Source organism: Drosophila persimilis, unplaced genomic scaffold (assembly GCF_003286085.1).
Source record: "Drosophila persimilis strain 14011-0111.01,24,50 unplaced genomic scaffold, DperRS2 tig00000000-arrow-pilon, whole genome shotgun sequence".
Classification (NCBI taxonomy): domain Eukaryota; kingdom Metazoa; phylum Arthropoda; class Insecta; order Diptera; family Drosophilidae; genus Drosophila; species Drosophila persimilis.
Genome location: NW_020825288.1, coordinates 19762091 through 19786526, shown reverse-complemented (window position 1 = coordinate 19786526; position 24436 = coordinate 19762091). Strand labels below are relative to the sequence as shown.

At 44.6% G+C, this 24436-nt stretch overlaps 11 protein-coding genes across 11 annotated transcripts; 6 read left to right on the top strand and 5 right to left on the bottom strand.

Moving 5' to 3' along the window:
• Nucleotides 1-70: 70 nt before the first annotated feature.
• On the top strand, nucleotides 71-1195 carry LOC6592115. The gene is made up of 4 exons (XM_026995137.1): nucleotides 71-577; nucleotides 639-833; nucleotides 891-995; nucleotides 1054-1195. Exons 1-4 carry the CDS (start codon nucleotides 180-182, stop codon nucleotides 1190-1192), a joined length of 837 nt encoding a protein of 278 aa, XP_026850938.1. The 5' UTR covers nucleotides 71-179; the 3' UTR covers nucleotides 1193-1195.
• Nucleotides 1196-1292: 97 nt separating this feature from the next.
• On the top strand, nucleotides 1293-2157 carry LOC6592114. Its single transcript, XM_002016804.2, has one exon. It carries the CDS (start codon nucleotides 1382-1384, stop codon nucleotides 2066-2068), a length of 687 nt encoding a protein of 228 aa, XP_002016840.2. The 5' UTR covers nucleotides 1293-1381; the 3' UTR covers nucleotides 2069-2157.
• On the bottom strand, nucleotides 2149-3232 carry LOC6592113. Its single transcript, XM_002016803.2, has 4 exons — nucleotides 2858-3232; nucleotides 2548-2786; nucleotides 2372-2482; nucleotides 2149-2313 (listed from the first exon to the last, which is right to left on the bottom strand). The coding sequence occupies exons 1-4, from the start codon at nucleotides 3044-3046 to the stop codon at nucleotides 2172-2174; spliced, it is 681 nt and encodes a 226-aa protein (XP_002016839.1). The 5' UTR covers nucleotides 3047-3232; the 3' UTR covers nucleotides 2149-2171.
• Nucleotides 3233-3749: 517 nt separating this feature from the next.
• LOC6592112 lies at nucleotides 3750-4491 on the top strand. The gene is made up of 2 exons (XM_002016802.2): nucleotides 3750-4267; nucleotides 4335-4491. The coding sequence occupies exons 1-2, from the start codon at nucleotides 3750-3752 to the stop codon at nucleotides 4489-4491; spliced, it is 675 nt and encodes a 224-aa protein (XP_002016838.2).
• A 167-nt stretch (nucleotides 4492-4658) lies between these two features.
• On the bottom strand, nucleotides 4659-5429 carry LOC6592129. The gene is made up of 2 exons (XM_026984145.1): nucleotides 4870-5429; nucleotides 4659-4815 (listed from the first exon to the last, which is right to left on the bottom strand). Exons 1-2 carry the CDS (start codon nucleotides 5349-5351, stop codon nucleotides 4659-4661), a joined length of 639 nt encoding a protein of 212 aa, XP_026839946.1. The 5' UTR covers nucleotides 5352-5429.
• Nucleotides 5430-5486: 57 nt separating this feature from the next.
• On the bottom strand, nucleotides 5487-6251 carry LOC113566005. The gene is made up of 3 exons (XM_026989653.1): nucleotides 6159-6251; nucleotides 5703-6103; nucleotides 5487-5646 (listed from the first exon to the last, which is right to left on the bottom strand). The coding sequence occupies exons 1-3, from the start codon at nucleotides 6249-6251 to the stop codon at nucleotides 5487-5489; spliced, it is 654 nt and encodes a 217-aa protein (XP_026845454.1).
• A 232-nt stretch (nucleotides 6252-6483) lies between these two features.
• Nucleotides 6484-7522, top strand: LOC6592130. Its single transcript, XM_026984304.1, has 3 exons — nucleotides 6484-7157; nucleotides 7218-7328; nucleotides 7387-7522. The coding sequence occupies exons 1-3, from the start codon at nucleotides 6484-6486 to the stop codon at nucleotides 7520-7522; spliced, it is 921 nt and encodes a 306-aa protein (XP_026840105.1).
• A 722-nt stretch (nucleotides 7523-8244) lies between these two features.
• LOC6592128 lies at nucleotides 8245-9410 on the top strand. Its single transcript, XM_002016799.1, has 3 exons — nucleotides 8245-9056; nucleotides 9115-9225; nucleotides 9281-9410. Exons 1-3 carry the CDS (start codon nucleotides 8245-8247, stop codon nucleotides 9408-9410), a joined length of 1053 nt encoding a protein of 350 aa, XP_002016835.1.
• Nucleotides 9411-9446: 36 nt separating this feature from the next.
• On the bottom strand, nucleotides 9447-11285 carry LOC6592127. The gene is made up of 4 exons (XM_002016798.1): nucleotides 10772-11285; nucleotides 10156-10663; nucleotides 9792-10097; nucleotides 9447-9702 (listed from the first exon to the last, which is right to left on the bottom strand). The coding sequence occupies exons 1-4, from the start codon at nucleotides 11283-11285 to the stop codon at nucleotides 9447-9449; spliced, it is 1584 nt and encodes a 527-aa protein (XP_002016834.1).
• Nucleotides 11286-12347: 1062 nt separating this feature from the next.
• Nucleotides 12348-14446, bottom strand: LOC6592126. The gene is made up of 4 exons (XM_026995406.1): nucleotides 14399-14446; nucleotides 12990-13883; nucleotides 12715-12909; nucleotides 12348-12636 (listed from the first exon to the last, which is right to left on the bottom strand). Exons 2-4 carry the CDS (start codon nucleotides 13877-13879, stop codon nucleotides 12348-12350), a joined length of 1374 nt encoding a protein of 457 aa, XP_026851207.1. The 5' UTR covers nucleotides 13880-13883; nucleotides 14399-14446.
• A 1556-nt stretch (nucleotides 14447-16002) lies between these two features.
• On the top strand, nucleotides 16003-16861 carry LOC6592125. Its single transcript, XM_002016796.1, has 4 exons — nucleotides 16003-16194; nucleotides 16254-16492; nucleotides 16546-16656; nucleotides 16720-16861. The coding sequence occupies exons 1-4, from the start codon at nucleotides 16003-16005 to the stop codon at nucleotides 16859-16861; spliced, it is 684 nt and encodes a 227-aa protein (XP_002016832.1).
• Nucleotides 16862-24436: the final 7575 nt, after the last annotated feature.

Below are 24436 nucleotides of genomic sequence, written 5' to 3'. Positions count from 1 at the left end.
TATTTTATCTCTGTTATTCATGTGACATGTAAGCATACAAATTATCAGAGGCCTACGTTGTCGGCCAAAGTGCTGTAAGAGCTCGGTTCTGGATCAATTAGCGCACCTCTGTCGTCTGGCGCTAATTTTCTTGGACAGGCCGGTTGGTGTCAGATCAGTTGACTTCTGGGTACGTCGGGATGAGGTGCGTTACTTTGGTACTCCTTTATCTCCACACCGTCTGGGCGGCTTTGAGAAATCAAACGGAATTGTCCGACAAATCTGTAGCCCTACAGGATGTCCTGCTGTCGCGGCGAGTGCGAGGACTTGTCTTCCCAGACAAGGCCTCGCTTTTGTTGACTGCTGCCTTAACCAAGATCATCGTGGGCGGAAGACCAAGTGGCCTACAATATAGTCTGGAATTTGATATGTATATCCCTTTACCGGATACAGTCGAAGGTTGGCAGCCGAAGATACTGAAACGCCTCAGACCTAAACCATCTACCCAGCGACGTTGGGATTGGTATGACAATCAAGGATGGGCTAAATATACAGATATAACGCACACACCGATACACAGAACTGTGCCGTATTCCAGGTAAAATTTATACCGAAATTATATAAATGTACAAATAACAATACCAAATGAAAATTTTCAGTTCCCATCTCGATGCGAATTCGTTTTATCAAACTCCCTGGCACTTGTCCACTACCACACCATGGAAAATGCATCGACAGGCTCAATACGATGAGGAGGCCTATGAGTCCTGGTCGCATGTTCCCAATTGGAAGTTACATCGCGGCTATAGAGAACGTAGAGCGATATTCGACCAACTCGAGGACATGGGAAGAGTGTAAGCATTGGGATAATAAAGATGTCTAATGCCAATTAAATCTATGTTTCCTTTTAGTTTCCAGTTGGACATCAGAAGCTGCATAAAGCGAGCCATGTGTGAATTGAGGTCACGGCTTAATGGAGGCTTCCTAATGGAGGATCTTGTGCGGATTATACTGACGTGAGTATAAAAAAAGGGGAAATAAAACACTTGAGTAAGATCCAATCCCCGGCTTTAGGGTGCCCGATGAGGTGACAGATGGAAAGTACAGGCACCGCATGGATATCAGGGACTGTGCCCATTTCTATGCCCTTAGCTGCCCATACAGAGTTCTGGATTTCCTCACACAGAACATGAATAAATACAGAACCCAGTAGCCTGTGAAATGAATCTCAACGGTGTGTCATTGGGAAGGGTAATGCAGCGAAGGGAATAGTCTCAGTACAGTATCGGGGCCGGCCCGGAAAGCAAATTTATTTTGTTTTTCCGAAATTCAAAATTTTTTCTCCGTGAAAACTTTTTGGAATTGAAATTGGTTGTAAGCCTCAAACAAAATTTATACAAAAATGGTCGGCTTTTCCACAGCAAGAGGTTTTTTACGGCCCCAAAGTTTAATTTGCGCCGTGAAGAACTGCTTTCGTTTGTCGTCAACGTTTGAGGGGTGCGAAAAAGGGGTTGATAAATGCCCCAAGCCATTAAAATACCCCTGCGGAAAGCCGGAAATGCAGGCACCGCCCAAGAAGAAGAAGCCAAAGAAGTTCAAGTCGATGTGGCTGAACCCCTTCTGCGAAGAGGGGGAGTCGTACTGTCCGTTCAATCCCCGATTTGACGACATCTACTACGTGGAGTCAGACAAGGCTAAGCGCAGGTACTGGCAGACCTGGGTCTCGTGTCCGCCCCTCAAGATAAAGAAGAAGAAGATCTGCTGCTTCGCCCTGGCGAAGGGGCCGCCAGTAAAACGCCGCAAGCACCGCAAACCCAAGACCGCCTGCGGGCCGCCACCATGTCCCGAGGAGGGGGATTGTCCGAAGGTGAAGCGTCGCTGCCACAAGAAGGGTCGCATTCCTCCCGACTGCACACGCTACCCAGTGCCCTCGGACTGCCGCAAGCCCTTGACTCCCTACCCCTCATTCTCAGAGTGTCGACGACTCAAACCCGGTGCCCTGCCCCTCAGCGAATGTGCTTGCTATAGACGTCCAATGATGTGCGAGATGTGGGCCGAGTTCCGGCTGCGTGCCCTGCGGAAGAAATAGACCAGAAGAGTAACTCAAATTGAAACAACCAATTTAGAAGGTCTGGATCTGTCGGATAAAAATTAAATAAAAAAATTTTGGACTATAGATTGGTAGACTTTATTCAGAAGGGATTCTTTGCCATATTCGTGACCAGGGTCCACAGTATCGGACTGCAGTCGTTGAAGGTCTTTGCACAGTCCGCACCAGCACGTCCCGCATCCCTGGCGTGCAGATACTTCCCCGCCACATTGTCCAGCGTGGGTCTGTGGATCAGGTGATTATGAAGAGGTGAGCCCTTTCAATGAGACCAAATGTACTTACACCAAGACCGCATTGAGTATTTCGCTGAAAATGTTGCTGTTCTGAAAGGGGCGCTGGGATATCTCACAGATACTACGCAGCAGGCACACACTTCCGTTGTCGCCATCCAATCTAAAAGGAGAAAAAGGTGGATATATCGACGAATCCGGATCGAAGCTATGGTTCCATCCACTTACTGCTCCATGCCAGTTTCGATGGCATCGTAGACCCAGGAGCGTGCCTCATCATGCTTTAGCTTGGTTTGCATATCCTTGCGCCACTCACGGGCTGTGGACACGAAGGCGGTTGTGTTCCAGAAACTCCACCAATAGAGCGGAATTGTTGTGGGTATCCATTGGCACTGAAAGTTGAAGAACCACCAGAACGACTGATCCTTATCCACTTGCTTCACAGGATAAGCTAAACTCGGCACAAACTGCAAATGGCGAGGAGAAAGGATATGGACATTTGGTAGATGCTGCTTCCTCTGGCGATGTCGATGCCCACCTTGACAACGCCCTGACCATCAAAGATGGCCACTCGCTTCGAGCGACTTAGTGTGGTATGGCTGCTGTTCCAGCTCCCGCTCTCGCTCTCATCTGAGCCATAGATGGTCTTGGTGTGGCCCGCCACAAAAGCGAGGCAGCAGATCACTGTGAGGCAGAGCCACAGATATGGCTGAACTCTTTGGACCATCTTGTTTGTATTGAGTCGAATTTGGAACTAATATTGCGCTGTTCAAATTCGGACCATCTTTGAGAACCATCCAGAGACAACGCAATATTTGTTTGCCTAATAAATTGGCAGCTGGGGGGAACATGACTCGATTCCACCCATGGAGAACAAATCAGATTTGTTTCTTCTGTTAATTGATGGCCTTTCATCGGTTAAAGTGAAAACAAAATATATATAGATTTAGTCGATGGCTGAACCATGTATGAAAGGCCTGCTACTCTAAAATAATTATTCCAATGAGAATTTTATGTGGCTCTAAAGGATTATTGGTTTAGGAATGAATAAATAATTATTTTTCCTACTGCGTCATATATTTCGAATTAGAATAGCCAGGTGGATCTTAAGTACATTGTACATACAATATACCCTTGTTCTCAACAACTACCGGGTATAATGAAAGGGGATTCTAGCCGAAAAGCAGAAAAGTAAAAAATATGACAAAGATTGATCGATTGATTGCCAAGATCACGCTTTATCAAAACACATCTGACCACATCTTTTGAGGAGCATGCGTTCTAGTTTCAGCGGTTTTTTGTGGAGCGCTCTAATTGTTCCTCACGCACGCTGAATGCTCCACTGGTCAATGCTCCACTCCGCTCATTTACTAGTTGTCTAATTAAAGATCCAAATAGACAAAGAAGAACCCGGTTCGGTTCGGGGACTGATGTGCAGTGGATTTGAAGTGGTTCACAACGCCATGCGTCGCCCAAAGCAGAACAACGGTAACCTGTCGGCCCTGATATTGATTGGCCTGATCATCGGCCAGATTACGGTTAAAGACACACATGGCCTGTTGTTGTTTCCTGCATCGACGTCGCTGCAATTGACCTCATCCATATCGATACCACTCGATCTGCCAACGCGAACAAAGGTCTTCATGGACATGGGATTCCAGATGAACTACAATTTGCCCAATCTGCTTTCATCCTTCTACAACTCCACCATTTGGGCGGATGAGCTGTCACGTCGTTCCAAGCGACAACTGAACAGCCAGATGGACAGTGCCCTGCATCCCAGTGACATCACCGCGGGAGAGCTCTACGTGGGCTTGGAGCATATGCTAGAGAACTACGGTTACCACAGGTCCTGTCTTCTGCGCAGTGTCTGCGAACTGTCGCTGCATCCCTTCGCCGAGGATCACATATACGGTCTGGTCACGCAAGTCATCACCTTCCTGCTAACGTATGTGAAGCGCCCTGCCCCATATAGTGTGCGGTTACTAATCGACAGTTTTTTTACTCCACTCTAGGCCCTCGCAGCATGAAGGCTTTGGGGTTGGCGAACAGCTCTATCGCGATAGCTATGAACGAGCCGAGCAGATTGGCTTCCTTGGTGGCGACTGCCAAAGTGCCTATCCCAGCTGTGAGATGGATATTGTCAATCTAGTCACCAGGATAGTCAGATGAAATAAAAATGGTTTGGAGTCTAATCTTACGATTGTGTGTGCCATTTATTTAAATTTATATAAGAGACTCTGACTGCTACTCCGACTACATATATCATTACCATTCAGTTCTGATCATCTCATATGTTCCTTAAATTGCTAGTGTCTTCAATAGTTAAAGATTGAGTGCTAGCTTAGCAGTCTGCTTATGCCGCTTAGAAAGTCCACCGTGCAATTGGGATACAAACTGGCACAATCCTGACCCAGAAACCCCTGCTGCTCGGCATGCTCGTATACTGCCCTATAGAGGGTCTCGCTGGGAGCAAAAGCCTCATGCAGGGATGGCCTGCAAGGGAAAGAAATCAATGTGGTTTCCTCTAAGACTAAAAAAGCAACTTACGTCAATGTAAAGGTCAGCAGACCCGTCAGCATGTTCTGGTGAGAATCGTCGAAGGGGTGCCGGGCTAGCTCACAAACACTGCGCAGCAGACAGGTCTCGTCGAAGCCATAGCGCGAGAGCATACTCTCCAGGCTCTCGTACAGCTCCCCGGCCGTGAAGTCGCTGGGATGCATATCTGTTGTGCTGCCGTGGGGCATGTATTTTGTGGTCTCATTACGCACATGACGCTTGCCACGCCGCGAGAACTCATCTGGCCAGATGGTGGCGGCATAGAAGGACGCGGGCTTGTTGGGAAAAGCATAGTTCATCTGGAGGCCCCAGTCCCAGAAGAGCTTACGATCGGGTATAACCACGGGAACGGAAAGAGAGGAGGTAACCTGGTACACGGATGAGGCCGGAAAGAGTAGAGGAAATTCCGCGTAGCTCGATGGCAATACTAGTGACAGCAGAGCACAAATGTAGTGGACGCGCTTGAGATACATTCTGTTGTGACTCCAGAGCCGGAATCTCACGATGAGTACATAACAATCTGACGCACTGCGTTAATTAGTGCTCAAAACAGTTGCTAATGAAACGCACACAGACACTGCAATTTACATCTAGGCTTTTTATTCGTTCTAGTGAAATATAACTTGGCTTATGTGCTGTAAGATATCGTGCTTACAATGGGAATACAGCTGCTGGCAGTCCCTGCCTAGGAACCCATCTTGTTCGGCCAACTCGTAGGCCTGCTTGTAGACCGTTTCACCATCCCGGAATCCTTCATGCTGTGAGGGACTGTAGGAAGGTATTTGTGACAGGTTCTACATACGAGTATTAGGGGAAATACTGACCTTAGGACAAATGTCACAAAATCAGTCAGCATATGCTGATGGTTGTCATCGAACGGATGCTGGGCTAGTTCGCAAACACTACGCAGGAGGCATGTCTCATGGTAGCCATAGCCCGCCAGCGTATCCTCGAGGAAGGCGTATAGCTCGGCAGCTGAGAAATCCTTGGGATGTATGCCCGACAACACATCGTGTCCGTATTTAGTGTAGAAGTTGGCATCCGTTTCTTCCAATTGTGGCACATGACGTTTCGCTTTGTTATTGGCAAAGCCCGGCCATATGGGTATGCTGTAGAATTCGGACAGTTTGTATGGATAGTTGTAGGAGATGGCGAAACACCAATCGATTAGTATGCGACGCTCTGGGTACAGTTCGGCAATGGGCGTAGAAACTGAAAGAGTTAGCTAAAAATGAAAATTGAGAATTATACTCCTGGAATTCCCATCTGCTATTACTTACACCCAAATTTGAGGATGATGGCCAGAGTAAAGATTCCGAGTATTCCACAAAAGAAAAGATGCAAATAAATGATGCTAAGCCAATGAGTTTCATTTTGAGATCACGCAGAACTGTACGGCTTGAGTCAGAAACGGAAACTGGTCAAATCCCAAGTACACCAGTCCAACAATTGCTGCAGGAATTGGGTCGGACATCAATCAAGACATCTATCAGTGCTGGGTAAATATTTGTGCTATCTCTTTACAGCTCCCGAATAGCTCAAGTGAATACCTTGGCTCATTTTATTATAATTTTCAGTTGAATCTCAAGCTCGTGGACACTTAAGATGCTACGAGCGCAGATCTTTGTATTTCTGGTATTGTCTGCTGGATTTCCTCCAAGTCTGGGACAAGGGCTAGCCAAAGAAAAGAAAACACAACTGAATTCTATTGTAGAACGAGTGTTTAGCCGAAAAAGAAGAGCTGTTATATTTCCGCCAGGTACATTCTTGAAGTTCACCTGCAACTTAGCCACAGGACTGCTGTCAAGTTATCCGCGTGGCATCACATTTGTGCTGGAGGAAGCTGTATATTTTCCTGTGCCTGGATCGGTAAATGATATATATCCCAAGCGGTATTTGCCGAAAACGACAACAAAGAAACCAGTTAAACTACCCGATTCGTATGTGTATATACCCGGTACTGATTGGCGTTTCAAGGCCCAGACCTTGCCCGAACCCAAGTGGCGACAATCACCCCCTAAGACGCATCGAATCGATGATGAAAGCTATGCCAATCCAGCCAAGTGGAAACAGTGGAGTGAATATGCCACGCTGCAAGAACAAAAGTGGCAAAATCGACCCTGGAAAGGACAAGATCAATCCAGGTGGATAACACCAGCTCCCCAGTGGAGAGCCAAGTTGATCCCCGCCACACCCAGCCGTGCTTGGAAGTCGTATCAGTATAATGGCCACAGAGATCGGAGGGATCTGTTCGATCGCTTCACCAAACTGAGTTCCTTGTGGGTACACATTAAGCTTTTATTTCTATTCATTTGCTTACTACATTTCCCCTCTTAAAGGTTTAACCTTGACATGAAGTCCTGCATATTGCGAACCATCTGTGACAGCAAACGTCTGCTTCTGCCTCCTGGATATTCCATGTTGCAGGATATGCTGCGCGTGGTTTTCACGTGAGTTTTAAACAACCTTTCCCTTCTCAGAATGATTGACGAAGATGTTTGTTTTCAGTATGCCTCGACTAGATGGTCTGGAGGATGAATATAGTCGACTTATGGATCAAGATGCCGATGCCTGTGCTTCCGAACTAAAAACTAAATGTAATATGAACTTATTGATATGGCTGCTGAGCGGTAGAGTAGAATAAATAATTTCATTCCATGAACACTCCGAGAAAGAAGCAAAACCATAATTAAATTGAATTTTCCGTTTTTAAATGAAATAATAAACAAATTTGGATTACATTTTATTTGAATGTACATTTATTTTATCATTTTTAATACGGACATAAATGTAAAACCAGTGAAAATAAATATACCATATTAAATTCATAGGAAATATATGTAATGGAGATATGATTAATTGAAATTTAAAAATACTTATTTTATATATGAACTTTATAAATTATAAATATGAAATATATTTAATTTAAATGTCAAATATTTTTAATTTAAATATAAAAAGTATTTAAATAAAGTATTTTCATATTAATGTGAAAATGTAAGTGAAACCACTTTAATATTTTCACTCTCGGAGCAAATCTTTTGGTATATATTTATCGAATCGTAAATTTCATTAGAAAAATTTCCACTAGAATCTATGGATATCAGGGCAGAAAATAAAGAAATCTAAGTAGATGGTACTACCATTTCTTACCCATGTTACACACCCAATAAAAAAAAACTTTTGTTTGTTTTTTTTCTACAGAACTCTTCCAGTGAACTCAAAGCCGAAAGCTTTTTCAAGTATTTACTATACAATTCACACCCAGAACCTCATTGATTTCCATTTACTAGTTAACAAATCAATTGTAGTCTGATCGGCACAAGCTGCCACAGATCTCGATCTCTCAATCAGTGGTGTTCTGCTATGCGGTGCGTTCTGGTGATCATCTTAACCATACAATTGCTCGCCTTGGCCTTAGCCCAGGCTGAGAAAAATCAGACAGAGCTGAATCATGTAGTTGAACGCGTCTTTTCGCGTCGAAAGCGCTTTGTACTCTTTCCCCCGGGCTCCAATTTAAAGTTTACGGGACAGCTAAGCAAGGGATTGATATCAGCGTTTCCCAAAGGTGTGTCCATGAACATTGAGCAGGCCTGCTACTATCCCGTTCCCACAAAACGGGAGGATGTCTACCCGAAGCGTTACAGAGCCAGGACGACAACAACGCAGAAGCCAAAGACCCCGACAGAGCCAACGTATGTTTGGATACCGGGTACAAATTGGAGATTCAAGGCTACGCCTTTGAAAAAACCCACACCGATGAGGCTACACTCACGCATCGATGTCAGGCCCCCAAGGCCAACCTATGTCGATCCTGGAAGGTGGCAACAATGGTCAAAGTACGGACAACGCTATGAGAACTGGTCGCCGGCAGCACAGAAATATGAAAAGTACAGCCAGCCCGAGAGATGGAGCAAATGGACAACGGAGTCGCCTCAGTGGTCGAAACGATGGCACAGATCGGTAGTAGATGGGGAGTATTACGATCCCGAGGTGACACCATATCAAGATGTTAGGTCAGTCGCGTCCGAGCATTTTGTAGATCCCTACGATCCAGACATGGCACCGCACAAGCCTACGCACTATCCGGAACTGGAACATGTGGAAGACTGGCGACATTATAATGGACATCGCGATCGTCGACAATTGTTCGAGCATTTCGATGGGTTCAGTAAACTGTAAGTTTTAGTTTTACCATCCCTACCCATAGTTCTGATATTCTGGTTATCCCTACAGTCTAGGAATCGATACCAAGGCCTGTGTCCTTCGAGCAATTTGTGATAGTAAGCGTTTGCTCTTGCCGCAAGGATATTCTATGATACAGGACATTGTTCGCCTGATCTTCACGTAAGTGAATGTTGCTCATATTTTACCATTTTCTAAGATACACATCTGCCATTAGGTTGCCCACCATATCGGGTGTGGAGGATGACTATAGCCGGACTATGCGCCTGGAGCCGGACGATTGCGATCGACAGTTCCGCGATTCGTGTAAAGTCAACATTCTGGCCTGGCTGCTGGGCGGTAAATAAAACACAATCGGAACAGAACACTTGGGGAATGGAATTTTATTGTATGAAATGGGCCTGCCACATGGACTGTTTGCACTCGGGATAGAGTGCGGCACAGTCCCCGCTAGAGGCATGGGCCTTATCGTAATGGGTGTCTCGATAGGCCACAGGCTCGTTGTCCAAAGCCTCGGGTATGGTGAACACCGCACGCATCAGTTCGCCCACAAAGGTGCCTGGCTCTTGGTCTTGCTTCGATTTTTGCCCAGTTTCACAAAGGGTACGAAGGACACACTGATAGCCAGGGTGGCCGCGTCTAGGGGGAGGAATGAACATAAGAATATGCCAGATAGAGTAGGTAACTTTAGTTGGAACCACTTATCCTATTGTTTCCCATCTACTTACTTATCCAAATACTTTTCAATGCGTTCATACAGCGACTGTCGACTTCTTCGATGGTGCTTGATCTGCAGCTGTTCCAGCCTGCTAATACCATCCTCATGGGGGCTTGCCACTCCACTGCGTCGCTGACGTTGATGAGGATTGGCTGCATCCGGCAGACTGCGCTTGCCAAAAACCGGATATATGTGATGATGACGTGGCGCCGGCTTCCGGGTGGGTCTAGTAGTGGTCGTTGGCGGGTCCTGTCGTCTCTGGGCCTGTGGTGGTGCCGTCCGTTGTGACTGCTGGCCATAATAGCGATCTTTGAGTCTGTCAGAATGAGGCGGCATGAGCTGAAGTGAGAGTTATGTATTTCCCGGATACTTACCGCGAGGACAGAGCCCAGTAGGGATAGCGGGAGTTCTGGGCTGGCGAGTAGGGTCTTGACCACTTGGAGAACGGATTGCTGGAGCTAGCCCCAGGCCGGTTGTTGTAGTAGTAGTAGTGGTTGTCCTTCCGCCTGCCACCCTTGGGGCGGCTGTAATAACTGTCCGCATATTGATGGGACGGATGCATGGGGGTACGAAAGACAGGCGATGAGCTGTAGTATGAATTGCTGCCACTTCCAGAGCCAGACACAGAGCCAGAGCTTATGTTGATATAGTTAGGTTTGTAGTACGTCGCCTTGGTGGTTGTTTCCGGAGCATCGTCCACATAGGTTATGTTTGAAACGGTGTCGTTGCGACTGATATCCAGGGTACCGTCTTCCAGTTTGGTCAGCAGATCATCCAGTTCCTCGCTGGGCGGCTTGCTCGGCAACTCCCAGGCTAAGGCCACAGTGATGCCGAGAATCAGATAGTTGGTGTGGTCCACAACGCCCACAATCTCATCGTACACTGAACACAGAACGGAAGGGGAGACAAGACAGAGGCAGGGGTAGAGGCAAGTGAGGCGTGTAATTTGCATCGCTTATGATAGCTGAGTGCTGGCTGGTGCTCGCTTACCCATCTGAAAGGAGCTGCCCTCCGGAAATACCAAATAGCGCCGTTTCCTGGACAACAGCTCATTCGACTGCGTGGCTCTTCTGGACGACTCGTTCAGCTTCAACTCGATGAGCTGCTCCAGGCTGCTGTCTGCATTGTCTAGGCCGAGTGATGGGATGGCTGCTGGTGCGTGCTCCACGGATGCACTGGCTTTCAATTCATCTCCGTGGGCGGCATCGAGACATGGCAGAATCAGCGCCAAAGCGAATAGGAAACCATGGCAGATGGGTGAAATGGCTCTGCAGCTCCTCCCGCTGCTGGGTCTGCTGCTGCTGGTGATGCACATCTCCTCTCCACTTGCGGTCCACGCGTTGTCTATACGCCAACTGTCAGCCAAAGTCTCACGGCACTGACCATTGTAAGACCGTGGCGTGGCTGTTGTTGCTGCTCGCTTGTTAATTGTAAAACACTCTGCTTCTCCATTGGCCTTCTTCCCGGCAACACTCTGCCGCTTTTGGCCAGAAGAAACTTTCATGTTTGAGTTTGAGCTACGTTCGTTAAAGTTCTTTCCTTTCCTCTGCTTTTGTTTCTTTCATTAGTTTTAACACTTCTCGTCTTTTCGTCTCTGGTGTTTTGGCGAGTAGTTTGTCTTGCGTCTTGTCCGTGAGCGCTCATTGGACTATTTAAAGGTTCAAATTACTTTTTCACGCTCCCAACTTCTGGCTTCTGCTCTGTTTTCCAACTTTTTTCTTTCTATCTCAAAAGTAGCACACTTCTGTCTTTCTCTTTACCTCGCAGATGCTGAAGATGCCGATGCTGAAGCTGGAGCTGAGGGCTGAGACTGAGGAATTCAAGTTGAAGTAATGTGATCACTAGTTGCAGTTTTTTTTCCCTCTGTATAGGGGATAAACTTGGACAGAAGGTCGTCTTGACTCGTGGAATGCTTTCAGCTGCGAAACGAAGGAACTTTCAAATGACTTTTGAATAATCGGGCTTATTGCCTTGCTCTAAAATATCGGAGTGGCTTTATGGGTGAGCTGCAAAGAGCATGACAGGATAGATCTTTTATTGCGTACAGAAAATTAACAATCTTTCTTTCAAGCAAAGAGTAGTATTTTAATAAAACCCTAAGTCTTATCTTTGAGGGATACAAAAAAGAGCTAAATCAACAAAAATTAGAGGAGTGTCACAGAAAATGCGGCATCTGGGAAAGATAGATAAAATAGAAACGTAGACATAGATCATAGTTGCACCTAAAGTGGAAATGGAAGTGGACATTAATATGAAAATATTTAAAATAATAATTGTTATATTTAAATTAAATATTTTCATATTTAGATTAAATATATTTCCTACAATATATTCCTGCATTTATATCTAATTCAAAGTAAATTCTATTTGATTTGACTATGTTTTTATTTAAAAATCGAATGCCATTTTTCTCTGAGTCCATACAAAAATGCATTATCTGGAACTCATTCTATTTTGACCCCACCGAATTATATCTTTTTTGGCAGATCTTAATCTTATTCTCCATTTTCAATTAATAAAAATTCATAAACTAATAATAATCTGTAATTTGAATATCATTTGCAGTTTATTCGAACCAAAATGCATGCCCACAATCGCTGTAGAGTTGCAGACAGTTTCCCTGTTGTCGATGGGCCTCCAGGTAATGCGGCGAAATGTGCTTCAGGGCCAGTGCCTCCACCTCATCCCCATCATTGCTGGCAGGCAGCTGAAAGATGGCCGACAGCAGTTCAATGATAAAGCTCTGCGGTCGAAAAGCCTTCGCGCCTCCACCTTCGCCTCCGTCTGATTGCTGCTGCCTCTGGGCAGACTCACAAAGAGCTCGGAGCACACAGGCCGTTCCATTGAGTTGCTGACTGTGGGTAGAGGGAGGAGGCGAAGGATTCAGTAAATCAAAGTTTACAAAAGTTTCGAGATGATAAGATTTCACTTACGCCTTGTAAAGCCGTTCGATTTTGCCAAAGAGCAGCTGCCGAGAGCTGAGATGTTGCTGCAAATGGAGGCGTTCAAATAGGGGATCCTGCTCCAGACTCCGACGTCGTCGGCGCCGTCGCTTGCCGAAAACAGGATAAATGTGGTGCTGTGGCGGCGATTTCAGTAATCGGCGAGGACGTTGGCTGTAGTCGATGCTATGGAGGGAATGAATATAACATAAGTGTATGAGTATATAGATTTCGGAAAATATCAACATTGCCATCCTCTTACTCACTCCCACTTTGACTGGCCAGCACTGGGGCTCCACATGGCCTGCTTTTCACGCCAATTCTGCTGCAGCCGGTCCTTGTTGCGCCGCCACCAATTGTCCGGCGGTGGCGGTGGGTCTCCCGTCCGCGGTCGCTGCCACTTTGCGACCGACTGTCGCGCATGCCAATTAGCCGGACCTGGAGCCGTACCCGGCAACGTCGCCTGTAGCTGCTGCTGTCCATTTGCATTTGCATTCCAATTCGCATTTGCATATGCAGAAGTGCCTGCCGAGCCGGAGCCGCGCAGGATGTTCGTGTAGTAGGAGCCGTGGCTATTGGCTGTATGCGCTGGCTGGCGATCTGGTGTCCGCGGCTGCGATGTCCGTACTGCCGATGGTGCGTGCACTGGCTGCCAATTAGCAGGGCTTCGATTGGAGTCCTTCTCGGGGTCGGGGGCGCTGCCGTTGCGCCGGACAGTTCCGATGGTGCCGTCATTGATGCGAGTGAGCACGTTTTCAATCAGCTCGCTGGGCGCCTTGCTGGGCAGCTCCCAGGCCACGGCACATGTGATGCCCAGGATGGCGTAGTTCGTGTAGTCTACAATGGGTATGATTATGTCGAAGACCAGCTGGAACGAGCTGCCCTCCGGGAAGAGCAGATAGCGCTTCTGTCGATGCAGTCGCAGCATATGGTGGCGCCATGAATCGTTGAATGGGGCACCGTCCGTAGAAGTAGTAAGAGTAGCAGGAGCAGGAGCAGGAGCTGGAGTCGGACTGACCACCTGATGTGATCTATTGGAGTTACCATCTCCGTTCGCCTTTGGCCTGTCATTTCGGAGCAGGCAAAGTGGCAGCAGCAAAATTAGCATCGCAGTGACTCCAGCAGCACATCCTATTAGTCTGATTGTTTTTGCCATTTTTCTGGAATGAAAACGAGCAAAAGTTACTAAAGTAACACCTGCCAACAAGGTTCTGAGTCCATCCATATTTTCAACCAACTTATAAGTACTTTATATAAAGACTTAAGCCAAACAATTCTTAAATATTTTATGTTCCTTTGAATTTAGATACCACTCCTCGTAATTCCACTCATTTGTGGGCCAGTGTAATTGAGCAATTGAACAGTCAATGCTTTGGCATCTCTTTGGCCTGGGGCACTCACATTCGAAAAGGAAAAAAAATAACGCGAAATTTGCATAATTTCACTCCACTTCGTATCTGTGACGCTCGCTTCCTCCATTTGCTCTGGCTCTGCCAATCATGCGTTAAATTAATGCAATTTTCAACAACATTCGATGCGAGAGAAATGGGGAATGGATCCGACCCGACGCCGACCCCGAACCAGGATCCAGCGGTTCCACAATTAAAACACTTCCATGCCGGAATGCCGCCGCTCTGAGCGCAATTGAACGAGAATTTATGAAGCAGATAATTACCATTAGAGGCACCGACGAGTCCGGTCGAATGGGGCTCTCGATTTGGTTTGGTTTGGCTTGGTCCGTACTTTTTTTTTTTATTTTTACGATATGTTGATGCCATTAGCTGTCCGAGTCGAACTGATGATGGCACAACCGTCGCCGCACAATCCCTGCTACTCGGACATACTCTATGGATGCCCGCGGCACTTCGATCTGGGTCCAGTTTGGTCAGCAAAGTTTAATTGTACAATTAGCACCCAATTGAGTGTCGTTAACTCGTTTTTGTGTCATTTAAAGTGCTCTTTAAAAGGTGCTAAATAGTTGCCCACTTTGGGTCGATCCATTTATAGCCCATGCAGCAATATAGAACGGTTTTTTCTTTCATTTATCCATAAATCGTTGACTAATTGTGTAACGAAAAAAGTCTCTGATTGGTGTTGCATTTGTGACGACAGGTCGCCTGTTAGCAACAAATACAGCACATGCAATAATAAATAATACGAGTATTTAATGAATCTAGCACTTGATTTATTGCTGAATAAATGGGAAAACTCTATAGAGGAACGGAAACATTTTAATCACTACCACCATTCGATAGATAAAACACATACATCTTTCACTCCATGCTGCATATATTGGCCTTTTGGAAAATATATGACTATTATTTACATTTCCGTATTTTCATTGCACTTTTATTCCCTCAAATATGTCTAAGCTATCCATCCTATTTGGAAACGCTATATTCCTTGTTCCATTGGATTTTCAGCAGTGTCACGTACACTGTTTTGTTAGCCAAAAACTTTTCACAATTACTCGTTGAAATCAAAGTTGAGTAGAAAACGGTTTGGTGGCCCCTGACTTTTCCACCTTTTTGTGTGGACAACCGAGGTGACACCAATCAATGTACTGTGTCAAGCCAGAACAAAAGGACCGCCAGAATCAACGCTGCAGGCACAGATCTTGTTGTGGGCAGCAACACAGACGGCAGTCAAAGAGAGCCGCAGGTGCTTTCAGCACAGAGAGGCACAGGGGGAACACGAAAGGTGTCACATTCAGTACAGAGACTGTAGCGGCTTTTAAGTCCTGGCCTAGAGGCGATTGGTTTCTGGCCTACGTGGAATTCAGGGCGATGTCTTTGTCGACGCTGATGGGTTGTAACTGAGGGCGTTACTGGCTTACAGTGATATTTCGTGTGTATAAACTACAGTTTCCACTTAAGATTTTCTTATGTATGTTTTTACACTGATTAAACATAACATGTACCTATTCAAAAAATATACTTTAAAATTATCGCAAGGCTCGAGCCCAAACCAATTCGATTAGGAACTAAACAGCATAGGATATTTCAGCAAAGGGTATCTTTTGATAGTGGTAGATAGAAATAGGGTACATACTGTTTGATGTACACATTGGCTAACGTTTTTGCACAACTGGAAAGACAACTGTCGTTGTTGGCTTTAGATGAAAGACTTGCAGCATACCAAACTATTTGCCAGTGTAAAGCTGTAGCTTTTCTGTGAACTTTGTAATTCTTCGTCTGTAAATTTCTTGAGTAAACTTAAATATGTATGTAATTTGGCCTCGCTGCCACAAGTTGCAAGAGCTGCAAAAATTAGTTGACCATGCACTCCGGCAGCCAGAGGTTGGAGCTGATGGTTCCCGTCGCCCTGCTGCTGCTTCTTGTGGCTGTGGATGGATGCAGTGGTGCCGCCAATAGCCTGTTCACACCAGCTGGGAATGCCACATCTTCATCTAACCTTAGTCTGAGTCGCTCGAAGCGAGTGGCACTCTTCGATGGTCAAGGCGTGCTCAAGGTGTGGGACATTAATAAAAACATGTGGAAATCGATTGTTCAGTTGGTTTTCTCTCCCAGTTTGTCTGTGGAATAGCGTATCCCATTCCGCAGGAGGACACTGTGCTATCTGTTTGGGGTTTCGTCAACTACCAAAACCAATTTACACCCCCACCTGTGCCCATATATTGGTGGAGTTTCTGGAATACCTCAACCTTTGAGTCCGTGGCCAGGGAGTGGCGTAGAGATATGCAAACACAACTTAGACAGGACGAGACCCGCACTTGGCTGTACGATGTCATTGAAACTAGCCTGGAACAGTGAGTAGATGATGTAAAATTGGGTTCACGTAGTCTCCAAAATGTTCTTTCAGGTTGGACGCCGAAAACGGTGGAGTGTGCCTGCTGAGAAGCATCTGCGAGATATCTCAACGCCCCTTCCAGCAGAGCAACATTTTCAGCGAGATTCTGAATGCGGTCTTGGTGTAAGTACATTTCACTTTTTAAGAAGGGTTTTCTCCTCTCATTCAATCCACTTTGTCGCATAGACCTCCCTTGGATAATGTGGCAGGAAAGTATCTGCATGCCAGGGACGGGGGACGTGCTGGCGCTGATTGTCGGAGGACCTACAGCGATTGCAGCAATAAACTCTGGAGCCGGCTGAACCATATATCTAAGATTTCACTTTGAGAACAGGAATGTGATTACACGGAGAAAAAGTTGAAAAATGATATACGAGTAGCTACTATAAATAACCAGAAAAAATGTAAAGAATGTCAAAATTATAGTCCAACGTAAGGTATATTTTATTTCACCTGAAATCCCGATCCAATTCGCAATTGGATTGCTCACCTTCACCTTCTTATTATGATATAATTTTTTATATGTTCTTAGTTGTCGGTTCTCTATAGGCGATGGTGTATCCCCTCAGTGTAGATGTTCCTAACCATATACCTTTGTTTTACATCAATTTAAATTTGTTTTAGAAAATGTTCTGCAGCTGCTCGTTCTTGTATCTTGTATCTTTGTTTCCTCTTGTTTTTTTCGATTCGCTTTATTTGCAGTTTTATTGTTTCCCTCCCTCGTAGGGGGTGCTCGTGTGAGATTTTTACTAATTTCCAAGCCAAGTTGAACTGTAAACAATGTCAGCAGAGAAACCAAATGAAAACGAATGCAGCTAACAAAACACCCAGGGGCAAGGCCGGAGACGGGGATTGGGCCAGGCTAACGAACAGCAGTCCTCGTCCTAGTCGTAGTCGTCGTCGTCGTCGTAGTCGCAGCAGTGGCAAAAATTTTGTAGCATGCAAAACATTTGTCAAATGTAAATTAGCAAAGAACTGTGCAGGAGGAGGCGGCAAGGGCTTGGCATTGCCACCGCTGCTACTGCTATTGCGGCTGCTGCTGCTGCGGTTTTTCCTCGTAGCCTCTGTGGGAGGTGTTTGTGGGGGTGTGGCCGATGGGGAGTGGAAGCGGTTTGTGCGGGTGTTTGCCTGGTACAAATCGCATAAAATCACACTTAATGCCCGCAGGCAACATGCAGCATGTAAAAAGTGCAGCGAGGCGTGAATGTCGCTGGTACACACAGACTTCTGCATGTGTACAGAACACAGAACACAGGACACAGGACGTAAGACACAGACACACACATGCCCCGGCATCGGTGCAATGTTGCAGCTGAACGCAAATGCGGAAGCATTAACATGGTTTGCCCCCCGCTCCACTCTCTTTCATCTCTTGCCTGCCTCTATTGTTCCCAATTATCATGGAACGCAAACGACAATGCTTAATTTTTGTTATCCAAAAGTTTAACTTTGCCTCACTGCACCTCCGCCTCCACCTGCACCGATATCTCCTCCCACACATACACTCCAGAAAAATTAAAAAAAACGAGGGGGAACGTTGTGAGTTGCTGCGGACACCGCAACTCTACAGTTATACCCGATACTAAGTCAGTATGGCTCTCCTCCGGCAGACGCCGCTTATATTAATCGACACGACAAAGAGTGCGTGCGAGAGAGACAGAAAATCAGTCTGAGCGTGACGTCGGGCGCTGCGTAGCCAGTGCAAATTGATTTGTTTCCTTTCGCTATAAAAATGATCTGATCTGATCCAGATTCAGCAGTCTGATAGATATGGTCGTTATCTATGATTCTGCGTTTTTAGTTTTCTCGAATCTGCAATATTGTGGATGCAACAGATTTTCGTCCTTTGTGGGGGCGGAAGGGGGTGGGGCGAAATTTTGAGATATATGTTTTATAGTGAGATCTAACAGAAGTGCGGATACCAAATTTGGTTACTCTAGCTTTAATAGTCTCTGAGATTTGTGAATATCCCCAGATTTGCATTCCTTGTGGTGGCGGAAGGGGGTGTGGCGAAATTTGGAAACAAACTCGTCTCGGTCCGATATATTAGGAGTGTGGATACCAAATTTGGTTGCTCTAGCTTTTATAGTCTCTGAGATCTAGGCGCTAATGTTTTACTCTAAGCAAAGCCGCCTATGCTACGTGTGTGTTAGAGAGAGACAGGGCGAGAAAAAATGAAATTGTTTTCTTGATGCTGGCTATAATAATAATACGATCCAATTAAGATTCTGCAGTCTATAAGATATGGTCATTCTCTACGATTCTGCGTTTTTGGTTTTATCTTATCTTTAAAATTGTGGATGCCACAGATTTTCGCCCTTTGTGGGGGCGGAAGTGGGCGGGGCAAAGTTTTGAAATATTTTTGTAGCAGTGACATATCACAGAAGTCTGGATCCAAAACATCGTTGCTCTGGCTCTTATAGTCTTTGAGCATTAGGCGCTGAAGGGGACGGACAGACGGACAGACGGACGGACGGACAGACGGACAGACGGACGGACGGACAGACAGACATGGCTCAATCGACTCGGCTATTGATGCTGATCAAGAATATATATACTTTATGGGGTCGGAAACGATTCCTTCTGGACGTTACACACATACACTTTTACCACAAATCTAATATACCCCAATACTCATTTTGAGTATCGGGTATAAAAAACAAAAATCCTCCAAAAGTACAAGTCAAACTTTAATAAGCGCCATTTCTGCTGCTCGTGTCGTTGGTCCACATGGCGTATGAGCAATTTGCATTCGCACAAAACAAAGTTCTGGGCGAAGCTCTGAAGTGAATTTTATCGCAACCAGATACCAGTTACCCAACAAAAGAAGTTGAATTTCTACACTGAGAGGAAGAACCTTCTAAAAATAAGAATTTAGGGATGTAGCTTGGATGTTCTTTTTTCTATATATTTAATATCTTTTTTTAATCAATTTAATGGATTGTTAAATAGGGCAAACGCGAAAATATAGATGACATCATGTTGCCATACCAGAGATCGGAAGAATCAGGTTCTCTTGGAAACTGTAAGAACATTCCCAGAGTCATGATCATACGATTAGCAGCTCTCGTTTTAAGTCACTGAACTCCAACTCGATGTTGTCTTCACACTTTGGTGCGAAGTGTGTGGTTCGTTCAATGAACTGAAGATCTATATATCTTTTAACTGTAACAGTATATCGTCATGAGACTGCACAAATTTAAATCGGTATAGAAAATATGGGTTAGTTGATGCAAGTGATTAGCACTATGCTTTAATAAGTCAAAGAAATTAGCAAAATGCTTCGCTTTGCCTCTTATTCCCTGACAATTCTTCCGGAGAGAAAGTTGCTTGGCTTTTTGGTCTGCTGAGTCGACCTGTCGTCGCGCTTGTTCCATATCCAAAAATGTTGTTGCCTGGCTTCAGTATTTTAATTATGTCAAATATACCCGCCTTTTCGGTGCTGTTCTTGTTGTTATTGTCAAAATGTCAGCAGCCAATTAGAGAGAAAGAGTGAGAGAATGAGTTAAAGGCTGCTGCTGTTCCTTGTCGGTCTTGTCGACGGAATCGTCTTCTCCGGCCTCATCGGCGTCATCGCGAGTCACTCAATGTCACTCTGCCGCTGTCCGTCCGTCGCTATAGTTGTTCTCCTTCTTGCCACTGGTGGTTGTCAGGGGGCTGGGGTTGCTCGGTTTGGTTCAGGTCGGGTCCCAAACTCCCCGACCAGGCATGGGAATGTATTTAGATGCCAATGCCACTTCAGCGCCTGTCACGGCCCTGCTCTGGCTCTGGCTTCCCCAAATGCCTTACTTGGCCTTGTCATCATTTGCATAAGAAATTTATCTCAATGAGTAGCTAATTGGGAAATTGTGACATGCCTTCTTCTTCGGTGCTCTGCTCCTCCCTCCCACCTTATCCCCCCAGACTCTCGGCTCTCGGGTTCCCCCTAAGCCAACAAAAGGGCTGCGTAAATCCGTGGCCCGTTAGTTTTATTGCACTAATCCTTGAACTAATTTAGAGGCAAAATGAAGAACGAAGCTGATGCTGATGCCGATGCCGATGCCGAGAGTCTTGGCATTTTAAAATTAAGTCTAGGCATATTGGTTCATATAATTCAAGCCATATAACTAGATCTGAGCACTACAAAAGACTGAGCAATAAACTGTACCACAAAAAAGTGTCTAAAGATCTTCTTTTTTTTCTGTGAAATGCTATAAATATTCAATATTCAATGGGGAATAATTCTTAACAAATCCTTAAGCTACAAAAAATCTTTAGATTGCTATGGAGATTGATATTTTATAGCTGTTTGCATCTCTAATTTATTTTCTGTAAGTCAATACACAATACACCAAATATCCTTAGACAGGGCTCTGTTTTAATGGAATTGTAGCCACTTGAAAGCAAAAAATGTAAGGCTGTTAAAAGGATATTCATGTGAGATGGCCCTATTCAAGTGTCCGGCATTGTAGAGAGTGTGGCAATCAGCGTTTGACTAACTAATTGCGTATACGCTATGCTCTCTGCCATATCATAGACGGTTTAATTTAGACACAGAGACACAGAGATAGAAAGGCACACACACGAACACATAGAGAGTGCCACATTCATGGCCACAAACTGAATTGGCTAACTGAGCTCATTAGCAGCCGCTGTCAGGGTCTATATTCCCTCTATGTGAGTAGGAGGCGTTTTCCCCTATCCCCTGTCCAATTACCTATTCGATAATGTGAGGCAAACCAAATGAAATTAATTGCACATTTTAATTGACAACGCATCAAATCAATTTGCATGCCAGTCAGTCCGCAGGCCACCAGACAACGATTAACGAATGAACGAATGGAATGTGGCCTGGCGGACGAATGGAAATGCAACCAGGATGAGTTGCTGTGGCTTGGAGGGCGTTCTATGCCACTCCGATTGGCCCTTTACGCATCCATAATGAGGCAGGTGCGCATTTTGTTGCTCCTTTGACGGCCAATAAATTATCCTAGGTGTGCGCCAGGTCGCGCTAATCTCATGTATATTATTTGTAGGCCAACCACATAGATATCTGCGACCCCTGGCCAGTGGCCAAATATCTTTTAGACCCCTCCCACTTATCCCATCTATTAGCAAATATGTATATGTGCTGGTATTTGGGCCAATTGATTTGGCTCACATTATTGAGATTGCTGAGCCAACTAAATGAGATTGTTTAATTTCACATTCACCTGACAATTAAAGTATTGATTTTTAAATTTAATTAAGTCCTTAGACGTCCTTGCAACATTGACATTGGGCTTCATTCACTTCACTTTTAGCAAGCACTGAAATGCTTTTAAATGTTTCGTTTTATTTTTTTTGACACCAACTTTAATTATGTGCAAATGTATATTGGTTTTGTGTTGATTTGCATAAAATTAGTAATTGGAAAACAGGTCAAAAATTAATAATATGAGAAATAAAGTGCACCATTTAAAGGAAATATAGAGAAATAATCCTTTATCTTAAATTTCGTATTGATTATGTTTTTTCTGCAACTAGAGAGAGTTATTGTATTTATTCCAAACGTTTTAATGTTGAAACTATAGTTATAACACCTACTATGTTCGAGCCACTAACAGACAGATGCTGTGGACAGGCTCGCATCCTTTGAGGATGCTCAAAACTCAACTCAAAAATGAATTGGGAAAATGAGTGTCAACGCGTTTGTTTTAGTCCAATTAAATGTACAATCGGAATTAAGCTTTATATTTCAATTCATATTGTTTCAGAGGCTTTTCACAAATAATAGGAGGAAGTGCAAATGAATTTATAGCGAATCGACAAGGTATTCCCATTTTCGCCATACTGAATACGTTTTTTGGTTTTCCATTTTCATTATAATACCACTGCTGTGTTGGTCGAGAGAGTTCAATTAGTTAAAGTCACAGGCGTACGAATATATTCATTTCCATTTTCGCTTTTCCCACTGTGTTAAGTGTCACTTGCAATGAAAATTTTCCACACTTTGAGGGTATTTTAAAATTAATTATAATTGCACACACTGCCAAAAAAAGGAAGAGAAAAATGCAAACATCACCAAATGAGAAAATTAAACTGAAACCAGCAACAGCATCAACAACAACAACAAACAACTGACATTTAAGTTTGTGGTGTCAGCAAATGTAACAAGTTGGAATGCCATGGTAGATTGCCTCGAAATAAAAATACCCATTAAAAGTGGTGTACTTATAAATATATTTGAAAATTTGAATACTTTTAATTGATAGGAATTAATATAATAGCAGTTGTCGCAGTTGTGGCATAATATTGTAGATATAGGGTTTGAAGACCTACAGCCTAGCTCTTTATTATCATGTTTATTGATAAATAATTGTTCCTTATCTTTTTTAATCTTAGAAAACTTTTATATGATCTGCAGACTACAACTACTCGAACACAACATAGCCTTTGACCTATAAGAGTACCTCCTGTACGAAGGTGAAGGTAATGTGTAATGAGTGGGAGAGGGCGATGGAAAGACGAAGGATTGGGTCAGGTCAGTAGAGCTGTGCAGGATGGGATGGTGCTGACCTCTTTCACTGCAGCAATTCAACGCACGGCCACATGATTAATACTTGATTAAGGTTGGGACTATATATACTACATATATATATATATGAATCGGTTTGTATATGTGTACGTGTGAGTGGGTGACAAAGTTGTGGGGAAACGCTTGAAGTTGTGCGGACATCGCCCAAGATGGAGTTTATCTGATGCTCTCTCTCTCTCTTTCTCGTTTCCTGCAAACTCAACTCTCTTCTCTTTCTAATTTCCTACCATCTGCGTGGGCTCCTTCTCTCGTTCGTCCCCTTGTGTGCACCAAACTTGAGGTAGCTCTTGAGGTAGCAACCGCAATAACAGCACCATCAGAAAATTGCACTTGCCGGAGTGCGTGTGTGTGTGACCAAGTGCCTCTGTGTGGGTTTTGTGCATTTTAATGCCCTTGTATGCGTGCATGTAATTTATGTTTTTCAACTTAATTAAAGTTAATTTTTAATGCTGCCTGCCACGACGGGCGACAGGTTTCTGGTCTCTCTGCGGCCATGGGGGCGTGACAAGTGCATCAAAGGCGTCCGCAAACATTTTAACACCACTCGCCCGTTTTCATGCTGGTGACATTAAACAGCTGCAACTGCAACAGCGCAGAGGCAACATCGAGACTGGGGCAGTATCAGTATCAGAAGCAGAGCGTGGATGCCACCCAGCAGAAGCAGACAGCAGCCGGAGTAGCAGTAGCAGAAACTTTTGTCATGCAATGAGGTCAACAATGGCCACAGAATACTATATGCTATAATTTTGTCCTTATCCGCCTTTTTTCTTGCTGCTCACTTTCAGCTGTTTAATAATAATGCCAATTAAATGCATGTTGCTGATTGCACCGCAAGGATGAAAAAAACGGAAAAAGCACTCGAAACACGCACAAGTTAATTATAAATTACAAATGGCAGAACAACAGCGAATAAATATCATCAGCAGCCACGTGCCATCCCAGTAAATAATAAGTAAAGAACACAAAAACTAAATAGAAAAGACCTAAGGATACCCCTTAATGTGTTGTGTTCTGGGATTGACTCAGCCGGAATAGGCATCGGAGCCATGGTCAGAGGCGAAGCATAGCCAAAAAGAATATTCAAGTACCTGTACATCGAAAAGAAATTTGTTCCCGATGCAATACCTTGGTACTCGTATTTTAAAGCCTTTGGTTAAACATAGTTGAAAGATTTTCCATGGTAAAGCTGTGCCGGAGACGCTTAGGCATGGCTTGATGCAGGATTCACATCCACAAAAATAGTTTATTAAATTTGTTGTACTTTTGTGACATCTCCTTCAACAACTCTGAAACGTTTTGTTATTCTAGGTTTCAGTCAAACACGTGTGTTTATATTTCTATTTTCAC